Source organism: Lissotriton vulgaris, chromosome 2_2 (assembly GCF_964263255.1).
Source record: "Lissotriton vulgaris chromosome 2_2, aLisVul1.2, whole genome shotgun sequence".
Lineage (NCBI taxonomy): Eukaryota > Metazoa > Chordata > Amphibia > Caudata > Salamandridae > Lissotriton > Lissotriton vulgaris.
Window position 1 is genome coordinate 323,037,082 of NC_141688.1, and position 14,327 is coordinate 323,051,408.

General features: G+C 50.3%; 1 protein-coding gene across 1 annotated transcript in view; it reads left to right on the plus strand.

Moving 5' to 3' along the window:
• The window catches only part of MYBPC3 (myosin binding protein C3), a 412,405-nt gene that overhangs the window by 370,694 nt on the left and 27,384 nt on the right, over positions 1-14,327 (plus strand). Inside the window, exons 30-31 of the mRNA XM_086959710.1 lie at positions 4,440-4,579; positions 11,776-11,935. Coding sequence (XP_086815836.1) covers positions 4,440-4,579; positions 11,776-11,935 — 300 coding nt within the window. The remainder of the gene's footprint in view (positions 1-4,439; positions 4,580-11,775; positions 11,936-14,327) is intronic.

Consider the following 14,327-nt stretch of genomic DNA (forward strand, 5'->3'; position numbering starts at 1 on the left):
AGGGTGCCAGGGTGTCAAAAGGACACCCTGTTTCACCCCTGAAATTGATCTGTGCAATTTGGGATTCCTTAAATGCAATCGCAATTTAAGGAATCTCAATTTAGAGATTCCTTAAATTGAGATTTTTACATTTGGAATGATGCATCCCAAATGCAAAAATATTGGTCGCAAAGGGGCAGATTCTGAGAATCTGCCCGTTTGCGACCGGTTTTTAGCTTGATGCATGTGGCTGTGAGAGTCATAAATGACTAGGAGCCATAAAGGATTGATGGTCATAAAGGACTGAGAACCATAAATGGCTGAGAGTCATAAAGGGCTGCGAGTCATAAATGACTGGGAGCCATAAAGGACTGATGGCCACAAAGGACTGAGAGCCATAAAGGGCTGAGAGACATAAATGACTAGGAGACATAGAGGACTGATGGTCATAAAAAGCTAAGAGTCATAAATGACTGGGAGCCATAAAGGACTGATTGTCATAAAGGACTGACAGCCATAAAGGGCTGAAAGGCATAGAGGACTGATGGTCACAAAGTACTGAGTGTCATAAATGATTGGGAGCCAAACACAGACTGGTGGTCATAAAGGACTTTGAGCCAAAAAGGACTAGGAGCCAAAGGACTGGGAGCCATAAAGGACTGATGCTCATAACGGACTGATGGTCATAAAGGACTGAGAGTCATACATGACTGGGAGCCATAAAGGACTGATGGTCATAAAGGACTGATGGTCATAAAGGACTATGGGCCAGATGTAAGTGGCCGTTTCAGGCCATTTACCGATCGGTAACAGCCGATTTTGGCCGTTACCGATCGGTAAATGGGTGACAGGTATGTAGGGGGCATTTTTTTACCGATTTGGTAAAATTACCGAATCAGTAATTTTACCGAATCGGTAAAATAAATAAATCGGTAAATTTACCGATTCTGAGGCACCCAGATGTAGGTGGGACTCTTCTGAGTCCCAGAGGCCTTACCGAATCGGTATTTTACCATCAAATCCAATTTGATGGTAAAATACCGATTCCGGTGTGCATGCACATGTGTGCATGCACACCTATGCCATGTTACAGGCAGACCTGCCCTTAAGGCATGTATGCCTGCCACATGGCACCCGAGCCTGTTTTGGGGGTGCCAGAGGGTGTCAAAGTGACACCCCCGAAACCCTCGTGAAAATCGGTATTTACCGATTCAGTAAATACCAGATTTTTCCGATTCCGTATTCCAGCACTTCTGGAATATCTACATATCCACCCCTCAGATTTACCGATTCTCAATTACCGAATCGGTAAAATTCGGTAATTTTCGGTAATTGAGATTCTGTAAATCTGTTTTACCTACATCTGGCCCTATGAGCCATAAAGTACTGAGAGACATAAAGGGCTGAGCGTCATAAATGACTGGGAGCCATAAAGGACTGAGAGTCACGCTCCACTGTAACACCTTTTACCTGCAACCTCTGCCACTTTACCTGCCACTGCACTCACACCGGCTCACCGATGAGCCCCAGCCAAACACACTGCAGTCGCCACCTGAAAGAAAACGCCATCTCGCATGTGCTCTTTTCAACACACGCTCACTATGCAAGCATTCCACTGAATTATGGGACCTCTTCGCCACCCTCACACTCAACATCGTCATCCTCACTGAGATCTGGCTCAACTCCTCATCTGCCCCAACTCATCTGCCCCAGATATTACCACAGCGATTCCCAACGGATATAAAAATCATGGACCAGGACCCCACCACCAAACCAGGAGGAGGAGCAGCCATCATCCACAAAGAAACCATGCAGTGTACCACCACCGACAACACCACCACCGCTGCGGAACATCTCAACTTCAAGCTCCACACAGATGACAGGACAACCATCAGAGGCACCTTCGCATACCAACCCTCAGGCCCATGCTCCAGCTTCTGCAACACCATTGCAGATGTCATGGCACCCCTAGCCCTAAACTCCAAGGACTACATCTTCCTCGGCAATCCTAAATTTCCATATCGACAACCGAGTGACAAAAACGCAGCACACCTCCTCATCAGTATGAGCAGCCTCGTTTTGACCAAGATCATCCACACCCCTACACACACCACCGGACACACGCTGCACATAATTTTCACCTCCAGTTACCTAACTCACATGGACTGATCACTCTATCATCCGCTTCAGCATCTCCAGCCCCCACACCATCACTCCCAAGATGACCTAACACCCCCCACCAGAGGTGGAAGAAATCTCTGAGACCAGCTGGGCAAATGCCCTCAACACCTCCAACCCTGTTACAGCTACCAACCTCGAACAGGGAGTGAAAAAGATCACCTATTGTGCAGACAGCATTGTCCCCATGAAGGGAAAAATCCAGAGGAAATCCTCCAAAAAGGCAAGCTGATGCACCCAAAAACTAGTGAAACAAGACAGCAAACAGTTGGAGAGGAGATGGCGCACCCACAAAGACACCTCGGACAGAGCAGCAAGCAAGATCTCCCTCACCTCGCCACCGCCTGCTAAGGGCAACAGAGAAGACAGCCTTGTCGCCTGCATCAAACCCAGTGTTAACAACAACAAACTTTTCAACATTGTTAAGAAATTCTACAAAACAGCTGCCAGCTAAAACAACATCACACCCCCACAGGAGCTATGAGACAATGTTGCTCACTACTGCCATGACAAGATCGCAATCATATACAGAAACTTCAAACCCCAACCCACACCTACGTACTTCCTCAACAGATAAGCCACTACCGTAACTGTCACAAACCACAATGACCACCTGGAACTTCCTCTCCAACCAGGACACCACTTCCACCATGAAATCCTTCCACTCGGTGGCTTCCAGACACCCATGCCCGCACCGCATCTTCATCCTCAGAAACCAAAGGATTGGCTAGAAACTCACCACCCTACTCAACACCTCAATCACTACCACAACATTTCCTGACACCTGGAACACGCCAAAGTCAGACCACTACCAAAAATCCCACCGCCAACCCCAGTCAATTAAAAAACTACCACCCAAACTCCCTGCTTCCATTCCAAGAAACTGGAAAAGATATTCAATAATCAATTAATGACTCTCTTGTAGCAGAACCAGCTACTCAACGCATCCCAATTCAGCTTCCACTGCAATCACAGCACCAAAACCGCCCTGATCACAGCCATAGCAACAGCCAAACCCTCATCGAATGAGAAGTGACAGCAGCTAGGATCCTTTGTGATCCCTCCTCAGCCTTCAACACCGTATCCCACCAAACACTGATCGAAAGACTCCACTACATCGCCATCCAATGGGACGCACTCAGATTAATAACCTCCTCCTTCACAGGAAGAACGCAGTGGATCCACCTCCCACCTTTCACTGTGGAACCCATTGAGATCACCTGTGGTGTCCCAGGGTCATTCCTCAGCCCCACACTCTTCAACGCATATGTAACTCCCACTGGCCAATAAATATCCTAAGCAGACGACACAATTCATCTCACTCATCGATGACCACACCACCACCAGAACCAACTTCCGCAGATGCATTTCAAACGTTGCCGACTGGATGAAGAAGACCTGCCTGCAGCTGAACACAGACAAGACGGATGTACTGATCTTCGGCACCAGCAACAACACATGGAATGACTCCTGGCGGCCATCAGACCTAGGACCCACACCTATTCCCTTCAACCATGTCAGAAACCCCATAATCATTATTGACAACAAGCTTGCCATGAAATCACAGATCAACGCTGTCTCCTCTGCCTGCACCTCACTCTGCGCATACTACGCAAGATATTCAAGTGGCTACCACTACACACGAGATGCACCGTAATACAGACCCTCATTACCAGCCGACTGACTATGGCAACACCCTCTACATCGGAATCACCGTAGACCTCCTGCAGAGACTTCAGACCATACAGAACGCCGCAGCCAGACTCTTACTCTGCCTTCCTCGTCTAAACCACATCACACCCCAACTCAGGAAACTCCACTGGCTCTACAGAAGAGATGCCAATACAAGCTGCTGACCCACGCACACACGGACCCCCATACATTAACCACTGACTAAACTTCCCCCAACCATCAAGAAGACCTGGATGTTCGAATGAGCTTCCGGGACCTGCAAGCGCCTGGTTACCCTATCGGGTGATTAGACACGCTTAATAAATCCTGATGAATTGATTGTCCTGGGTGGAGGTGATCCCTACCAGGAATGACCTGGTAGAACGAGCCCTACACGCCTTTTTGTCCCCTGGGGAGTGTGCTCTCTCATACATTTCCTCACAAAGACACATATCTACCAGGCCTGATCTGAAGGAGGGGGCATGCTCTGTGTGTGGGGGGAGGGGGTGAAGAATGCTATCAGATATGCCCTCTTGGAGGGAGGGAAGGGGGGTTGAGAGGGAGAGGTGTGCCATACCTGACCTGAGCCTTCTTTTGTTGACTTGCTGTAGATAAGCCAGGGCCGCCTCAAAGTGTAAAGATTGTGGAGGTTTGGGGGTTCAATGTCGCCCTAGAGTGGGAGCCCCCCAAAGATGACGGGAACTGTGAAATCACGGGATACACCATCCAGAAGGCAGACAAGAAGACCATGGTGAGATTTGCCCCCCTCTCTGCTTCTCTCAATTCACCCCATTACTCCTCTCCACCACCCTCCACCTGTCCTCTCCACTGACACAGCATCTCTCTTCTACACTGACACAGCATCTCTCTTCTACACTGACACAGCATCTCTCCTCTCCACTGACACTGCATCTCTCCTCTCCACTGACACTGCATCTCTCCTCTCCACTGACACTGCATCTCTCCTCTCCACTGACACTGCATCTCTTTCCTTCTTTCCTTCTCTCCACTCACCCTCCTCCTCTCCTCTCCACTGACACTGCATCTCTTCTCTTCACTGACAATGCATCTCTTCTCTCGACTCACCCTCGACCTCCACTTGTCCTCTCCACTGACACTGCATCTCTCCTCTCCACTCATCCCCATCTCTCCACTCACCCTCCACCTCTCCTCTTAACTGACCCTCTACCTACCATCTCCACTGACAATGCATCTATCCTCTCCACTGACACTGCATCTCTCCTCTCCACTGACACTGCATCTCTCCTCTCCACTGACACTGCATCTCTTCTCTCCACTGACACTGCATCTCTCCTCTCCACTGACACTGCATCTCTTCTCTCCACTGACACTGCATCTCTTCTCTCCTTCTCTCCACTCACCCTCCCCCTCTCCTGTCTACTGACACTGCATCTCTCCTCTCCACTGACACTGCATCTCTCCTCTCCACTGACACTGCATCTCTCCTCTCCACTAACACTGCATCTCTTCTCTCCACTGACAATGCGTCTCTTCTCTCCTTCTCTCCACTCCCCCTCCCCCTCTCCTGTCTACTGACACTGCGTCTCTCCTCTCCACTGACAATGCATCTTTTCTTTCCACGGACACTGCATCTCTTCTCTCCACTGACACTGCATCTCTCCTCTCCACTGAATCTCTCCTCTCCACTGACACTGCATCTCTTCTCTCCACTGACACGGCATCTCTTCTCTCCTTCTCTCCACTCAACCTCCCCCTCTCCTGTCTACTGACACTGCATCTCTCCTCTCCACTGACACTGCATCTCTCCTCTCCACTGACAATGCATCTCTTCTCTCCACTGACAATGCATCTATCCTCTCCACTGACACTGCATCTCTCCTCTCCACTGACAATGCATCTCTTCTCTCCTTCTCTCCACTCACCCTCCCCCTCTCCTGTCTACTGACACTGCATCTCTCCTCTCCACTGACACTGCATCTCTTCTCTCCACTGACAATGCATCTCTTCTCTCCTTCTCTCCACTCACCCTCCCCCTCTCCTGTCTACTGACACTGCATCTCTCCTCTCCACTGACACTGCATCTCTTCTCTCCACTGACACTGCATCTCTACTCTCCACTGACACTGCATCTCTTTTCTCCACTGACACTGCATCGCTTCTCTCCTTCTATCCACTCACCCCATCTCCTGTCTGACACTGCACCTCTCCTCTCCACTGACACTGCATCTCTCCTCTCCACTGACACTGCATCTCTTCTCTCCACTGACACTGCATCTCTTCTTTCCTTCTCTCCACTCACCCTCCTCCTCTCTTCTCCACTGACAATTCATCTCTTCTTTCCACGGACACTGCATCTCTTCTCTCCACTGACACTGCATCTCTTCTTTCTTTCTCTCCACTCACCCTCCTCTCTTCTCCACTGACACTGCATCTCTTCTCTTCACTGACAATGCATCTCTTCTCTCGACTCACCCTCGACCTCCACTTGTCCTCTCCACTGACACTGCATCTCTCCTCTCCATTCATCCCCATCTCTCCACTCACCCTCCACCTCTCCTATTAACTGACCCTCTACCTACCATCTCCACTGACAATGCATCTCTCCTCTCCACTGACACTGCATCTCTTCTCTCCACTGACAATGCATCTCTTCTTTCCTTCTCTCCACTCACCTTCCTCATCTCCTGTCTACTGACACTGCATCTCTTCTCTCCACTGACACTCCATCTCTTCTTTCCCTCTCTCCACTCACCCTCCTCCTCTCCGCTCCACTGACACTGCATCTCTCCTCTCCACTCACCCTCCACCTGTCCTCTCCACTGACACAGCATCTCTCTTCTCCACTGACACTGCATCTCTTCTCTCCACTGACAATACATCTCTTCTCTCATTCTCTCCACTCACCCTCCTCCTCTCCTCTTAACTGACCCTCTACCTACCATCTCCACTGACAATGCATCTCTCCTCTCCACTGACACTGCATCTCTTCTCTCCACTGACACTGCATCTCTTCTTTCCTTCTCTCCACTCACCCTCCTCCTCTCCTCTCGACTGACACTGCATCTCTTCTCTCCACTGACAATGCATCTCTTCTTTCCACGGACACTGCATCTCTTCTCTCCACTGACACTGCATCTCTCCTCTCCACTGACACTGCATCTCTTTTCTCAACTGACACTGCATCTCTTCTCTCCTTCTCTCCACTCACCCTCCACCTCTCCTCTTAACTGACCCTCTACCTACCATCTCCACTGACAATGCATCTCTCCTCTCCACTGACACTGCATCTCTTCTCTCCACTGACACTGCATTTCTTCTTTCCTTCTCTCCACTCACCCTCCTCCTCTCCTCTCGACTGACACTGCATCTCTTCTCTCCACTGACAATGCATATCTTCTTTCCATGGACACTGCATCTCTTCTCTCCACTGACACTGCATCTCTTCTCTCCACTGACACTGCATCTCTTCTCACCACTGACACTGCATCTCTTCTCTCTTCTCTCCACTCACCCTCCACCTCTCCTCTTAACTGACCCTCTACCCACCATCTCCACTGACACTGCATCTCTTCTCTCCACTGACACTGCATCTCTTCTTTCCTTCTCTCCACTCACCCTCCTCCTCTCCTCTGGACTGACACTGCATCTCTTCTCTCTACTGACACTGCATCTCTTCTCTCCACTCCCCCTCCCCCTCTCCTCTCCACTGACACAGCATCTCTCTTCTCCACTGACACTGCATCGCTTCTCTCCACTGACACTGCATCTCTTCTCTCCACTGACACTGCATCTCTTCTCTCCTTCTCTCCACTCATCCTCCACCTGTCCTCTCCACTGACACTGCAGCTCTCCTCTCCACTCATCCCCATCTCCCTACTCACCCTCCACCTCTCCTCTCCACTGACCCTCCATATCACTGACCATCCATTTCTCCTCTTTATTGGTTGTCCGTGTCTTCTTTCCAGTAACCCACCATCTCGCTCCTCCACTGATTCTTAATCTCTCCTCTGTCCCGCTATCTCACCTCTCAGTGGAGACTGCCCATCTCTCTTCTCCACTGACTCAATCTCTTAACTCACAGTCCATCAGCTCTCCTCTCCTATCTTACTCTCCAGATCTTACATGCCAGCTCCTGGCTTCTTATTTGTCATCTCTCCCACAAGGGTGCTTCAGCTCTCCTCTCTTTCTTCTCCTCTTCTTCCAGTTCTCCTTTCTCCTTACTCTCCAGCTCTGAGCTCCTCTAGAACCAGGCCTCTCCTGTGCTCACACACTCTGATCTCTCTTCTCCTTTAGAACTTGTTCTCTTCTTTTACCCTCGAGCTCTCTTCTAAGATTCCAAGACTGATCTGCCCTTCCAGCTCTCCTCTGACATTCAGAGCTTGCTTTAACCCTCCACCTCTCCTCTGACATTCCAGGTCTCCATTAAGACTCCAGGTCTGCCCTATCCCTCCAGCTCTCCTCTGACATTCCAGTCTGCTCTAACGCTTCATCTCTCCTCTGACATTCCAGCTCTTGGCTTCTTATTTGTCATCTCTCTCACAAGGATGCTTCAGTTCTTCGCTCTTTCTTCCCCTCTTCTTCCAGCTCTTCTCTCTCCTCTCTTTTCACTCTCCAGCTCTGATTTCCTCTAGTACTCAAGACTCTTCTGTGCTCACACACTCTGAGCTCTCTTCTTCTTTAGAACTCCTTCTCTCCTTTTACCCTTGAGCACTCTTTTAATATTCCAGGTCTGCTCTAACCCTCCACCTCTCCTCTGAAATTCCTGGCCGGCTCTAACCCTCCACCTCTCCTCTGACATTCCTGCCCGGCTCGATCCCTCCACCTCTCCTCTGAAATTCCTGGCCAGCTCTAACCCTCCAGGTCTCCTCTGACATGCCAGGTCTGCTCTAACCCTCTACCTCTCCTCTGACATTCCTGGCCGGCTCTAACCCTCCACCTCTCCTCTGACATTCCTGCCCGGCTCTAACCCTCCACCTCTCCACTGACATTCCTGGCCGGCTCTAACCCTCCACCTCTCCTCTGACATTCCTGCCCGGCTCTAACCCTCCACCTCTGCTCTGACATTCCTGGCCGGCTCTAACCCTCTTGTTCTCTTCTGACATTCAAGGTCTCCTTTAAGATTTCAGGCTTGCTCAAATCCTCAACCTCTCCTCTGACATTCTGGGTCTCCTTTAATATTCCAGTTCTGCTGTATCCCTCCAGCTCTCCTCTGACATTCCAGTCTGCTTTAACCCTTCATCTCTCCTCTGACATTCCAGCTCTTGGCTTCTTATTTGTCGTCTCTCCCACAAGGATGCTTCAGCTCTCCGCGCTTTCTTCCCCTCTTCTTCCAGCTCTTCTCTCTCCTTTCTTCTTATTCTCCAGCTCTGATTTCCTCTACAACCCAAGCCTCTCCTGTGCTCACACACTCTGATATCTCTTCTCCTTTAGAACTAATTCTCTCCTTTTACCTTCGAGCTCTCTTCTAACATTCCAGGACTGATCTACCCTTCCAGCTCTCCTCTGACATTCAGAGCTTGCTCTAACCCTCCACCTCTCCTCTGACATTCCAGGTCTCCTTTAAGATTCCAGGTCTGCCCTATCCCTCCAGCTCTCCTCTGACATTCCAGTCTGCTCTAACCCTTCATCTCTACTCTGACATTCCAGCTCTTCGCTTCTTATTTGTCATCTCTCCCACAAGGATGCTTCAGCTCTCCTCGGTTTCTTCCCGTCTTCTTCCAGCTCTTCTCTCCCCTCTCTTCTTTCTCTCCAGCTCTGATTTCCTCTGGAACTCAAGCCTCTCCTGTGCTTACACACTCTGATCTCTCTTCTCTTTTAGAACTCCTTCTCTTCTCTCCTTTTACCCTCGAGCACTCTTTTAAATAGTCCAAGTCTGCTCTAACCCTCCACCTCTCATCTCATCCTCTGACATTTGAGGTCTACTTTAAGATTCCAGGTCTGCTCTAACATTCCACCTCTCCTCTGACATTCCCTCCCTCCACCTCTGACATTCCTGGCCGGCTCTAACCCTTCCACCTCTCCTCTGACATTCCTGGCCACCTCTAACCCTCCACCTCTCCTCTGACATTCCTGGCCGGCTCTAACCCTCCACTTCTCCTCAGACATTAGTCTGATCTAACCCTCCACCTCTCCTCCAACAGTTCAGTTCTGCTCTAACCCTTCATCTCTCCTCTGACATTCCAGCTCTTGGCTTTTTATTTGTCATCTCTCCCACAAGGGTGCTTCAGTTCTCCGCGCTTTCTTCCCCTCTTCTTCCATCTCTTCTCTCTCCTCTCTTTTCACTCTCCAGCTCTGATTTCCTCTAGTACTCAAGACTCTCCTGTGCTCACACACTCTGAGCTCTCTTCTCCTTTAGAACTCCTTCTCTCCTTTTACCCTCGAGCACTCTTTTAATATTCCAGGTATGCTCTAACCCTCCACCTCTCCTCTGACATTCCTGGCCAGCTCTAACCCCCCACCTCTCCTCTGACATTCCTGGCCAGCTCTAACCCTCCACCTCTCCTCTGACATTCAAGGTATCCTTTAAGATTCAAAGTCTGCTCTAACCCTCAACCTCTCCTTTGACATTCCAGGTCTGCTCTAACCCTCCACCTCTCCTCTGACATTCCTGGCCGGCTCTAATCCCCCACCTCACCCCTGAGATTACAGGCCGGCCCTAACCCTCCACCTCTCCCCTGACATTCCTGGCTGGCTCTAACCATTCACCTCTCCTCTGACATTCCTGGCCGGCTCTAATCCCCCACCTCTCCCCTGAGATTACAGGCCGGCTCTAACCCTCCACCTCTCCTCTGACATTCCTGGCTGGCTCTAACCATTCACCTCTCCTCTGACATTCCTGGCTGGCTCTAATCCCCCACCTCTCCCCTGACATTACAGGCCGGCTCTAACCCTCCACCTCTCCTCTGACATTCCAGGCAGGCTCTAACTCTCTAGTTCTCCTCTGACATTCCTGGCCGGCTCTAATCCCCCACCTCTCCCCTGACATTACAGGCCGGCTCTAACCCTCCACCTCTCCTCTGACATTCCAGGCTGGCTCTAACCCTCTAGGTCTCCTCTAAGATTCCAGGTAAGCTCTAACACTCCACCTCTCCTCTGAAATTCCTGGCTGGCTCGAACCTTCCACCTCTTCTCTGACATTCCTGGCCAGCTCTAACCATCCACCTCTCCTCTGACATTCCTGGCCGGCTCGAACCTTCCACCTCTTCTCTGACATTCCTGGCCAGCTCTAACCATTCACCTCTCCTCGGACATTCCTGGCTGGCTCTAACCCTCCACCTCTCCTGTAACATTCCAGGTCTGCTCTAACCTTCCAGCTCTCCTTTGACATTCCAGTCTGCTCTAACCCCCAAGCTCTCCTCTATCATTCCAGCCTAATCTAACCCTCCAGGTCTCCTCTGACATTCCAGATCTGCTCTAACCCGCCAGCTCTCCTCTGACATTCCAGTCTGCTCTAACCCTCCAGCTCTTCTGTAACATTCCAGGTCTGCTCTAACCCTCCAGCTCTCCTCTGACATTCCAGGTCTGATCTAACCCCCCATCGCTTCTCTAACCTTCTAAGTCTGCTTTAGCCCTCCACCTCTCCTCTAGCAATCCAGGTCTGCTCTCACACTCCAGCTCTCCTCTGACATTCCAGGTCTGATCTAACCCCCCCATCTCTTCTCTAACCTTCTAAGTCTGCTTTAACCCTCCACCTCTCCTCTAGAAATCCAGGTCTGCTCTCACACTCCAGCTCTCCTCTGACATTCCAGGTGTGTTCTACCCCTACAGCTTTCTTCTAACATTCTAGGTCTGCTAGAGCCCTCCAGCTCTCATCTAACATTTCAGGTCTACACTAACCCTCAAACATTTATCTAACATTCAAGGTCTGCTCTAATCCTACTACCCTTTCTTCTGATCGTCTGACTCTCCACTGTTGTAATACTCAGCTCTCTAAGCACTTCTCTAACCTCTGGTCTCTCCTGGCAGGAGTGGTTCACAGTCTACGAACATTACAGACGCACCAACTGTGTAATTTCTGATCTGATCATGGGGAATGAGTACTTCTTCCGTGTCTTCACCGGCAACATGTGCGGCCTGAGCGAGAACCCCACCGTCACCAAGAAAAGCGCCTACATCCAGAAGACTGGTGAGCTGGAAGGGGAGAAGAGGCAGAGACAGATGGTGGAGGGATGAATTCAGGGACAGATGGTGGAGGGATGGAGCCAGGGATAAATACGGTGGAGCGATGGAGTCAGGGACAGATGGTGGAGCGATGGAGCCAGGCACAGATATTGGAGCAATTGAGTCAGAGACAGATGGAGGAGTGATAGAGCCAGGCACAGATATTGGAGCAATTGAGTCAGAGACAGATAGAGGAGTGATGGAGCTAGGCACAGATATTGGATCAATGGAGTCAGAGACAGATAGAGGAGTGATCGAGCCAGGCACAGATGGCAAAGAGAAGGAGCCAGGGCCAGATGGTCGAACGATGGAGTCAGGTGCAGATGGGGGAGCAATAGAGCCAGTAACAGATGGTGGAGTGATGGATCTAGGGACAGATGGAGGAGCGATGGAGACAGGGAGAGATGGTGAAGTGATAAAGACAGGAACAGATGGTGGAGTGATGAAGCAGGGAATTTTCCCACTATCATCACTAATCTACCCCTCATCAAAACATGTCTGGCCCCGTCATCGGTGCTCTACATGAGGCGGTAATGTCGGGCACTAAGTACCAGCACTTTGTTATTTCGAGAGGGAGAGTGCCTACTCGTCTCAAGAAATACGTAATACTTCTAACTGGAGAGTACTAACAAGCAGGTATTCTGGTACAGGGTAGCGGCACTTCTATTTTTCAATTTCAGCACTGCCTATCGAATACCCCACCAAAGCATTACTGGCCCTATCATAACCAATCCCCCACGATAAAAGCATGTCTGGCACTATCATCACCAATACCCCCACCACCAAACTATGTTTGGATCCTATCATTAGCAATCCCACCACCAAAGCATGTCTGGACCCTATCATTCCCATTCCCACCACCAAAGCATGCCTGGACCCTATCACCAATCCCCTCACCACTAAACCATGTCTGGACCCTATCATTAGCAATCCCACCACCAAACCATGTCTGGACCCTATCATTACCAATCCCACCACCAAAGCATGTCTGGACCCTATCATGACCAATCCCACCACCAAAGCATGTCTGGACCTATCATCACCAATCCCCCCACCACCAAACTATGTTTGGATCCTATCATTAGCAATCCCACCACCAAAGCATGCCTGGACCCTATCACCAATCCCCTCACCACTAAACCATGTCTGGACCCTATCATTAGCAAGCCCACCACCAAAGCATGTCTGGACCCTATCATTCCCAATCCCACCACCAAAGCATGTCTGGCACTATCATCACCAATCCCCCCACCACCAAACTATGTTTGGATCCTATCATTAGCAATCCCACCACCAAAGCATGTCTGGACCCTATCACCAATCCCCCCACAACTAAACCATGTCAGGACCCTATCATTACCAATCCCACCACCAAAGCATGTCTGACCCTATCATCACCAATCCCACTACCAAAGCATGTCTGGACCCTATCATTACCAATCCCACCACCAAAGTATGACTGGCCCATATCATTACCAATCCCATCACTAAAGCATGTCTGGACCCTATCATTACCAATCCCACCACCAAAGCATGTCTGGCCCCTATCATGACCAATCCCACCACCAAAGCATGTCTGACCCTATCATCACCAATCCCACCACCAAAGCATGTGTGGCCCTATCATGACCAATCCCACCACCAAAGCATCTCTGGCCCCTATCATCACCAATCTCACCACCAAAGCATGTCTGGACCCTATCATTACCAATCCCACCACCAAAGCATCTCTGCCCCCTATCATCACCAATCCCACCACCAAAGCATCTCTGGCCCCTATCATCACCAATCCCACCACCAAAGCATCTCTGGCCCCTATGATCACCAATCTCACCACCAAAGCATGTCTGGACCCTATCATTACCAATCCCACCACCAAAGCATCTCTGGACCCATCATCACCAATCCCACCACCAAAGCATCTCTGGCCCTATCATCACCAATCCCACCACCAAAGCATCTCTGGACCCATCATCACCAATCCCACCACCAAAGCATCTCTGGCCCCATCATCACCAATCCCACCACCAAAGCATCTCTGGACCCATCATCACCAATCCCACCACCAAAGCATCTCTGGACCCATCATCACCAATCCCACCACCAACAAAGCATGTCTGGCCCTATCATCACCAATCCCCCACCAAAGCATGACTGGACCCTATCACCAATCCCCCCAACAAAGCATGTCTGGCCCCTATCATTACCAATCCCCCACGAAAGCATGTCTAGACCCATCATCACCAATCCCACCACCAACAAAGCATGTCTGGCCCTATCATCACCAATCCCCCACCAAAGCATGGCTGGACCCTATCACCAATCCCCCCAACAAAGCATGTCTGGCCCTATCATCA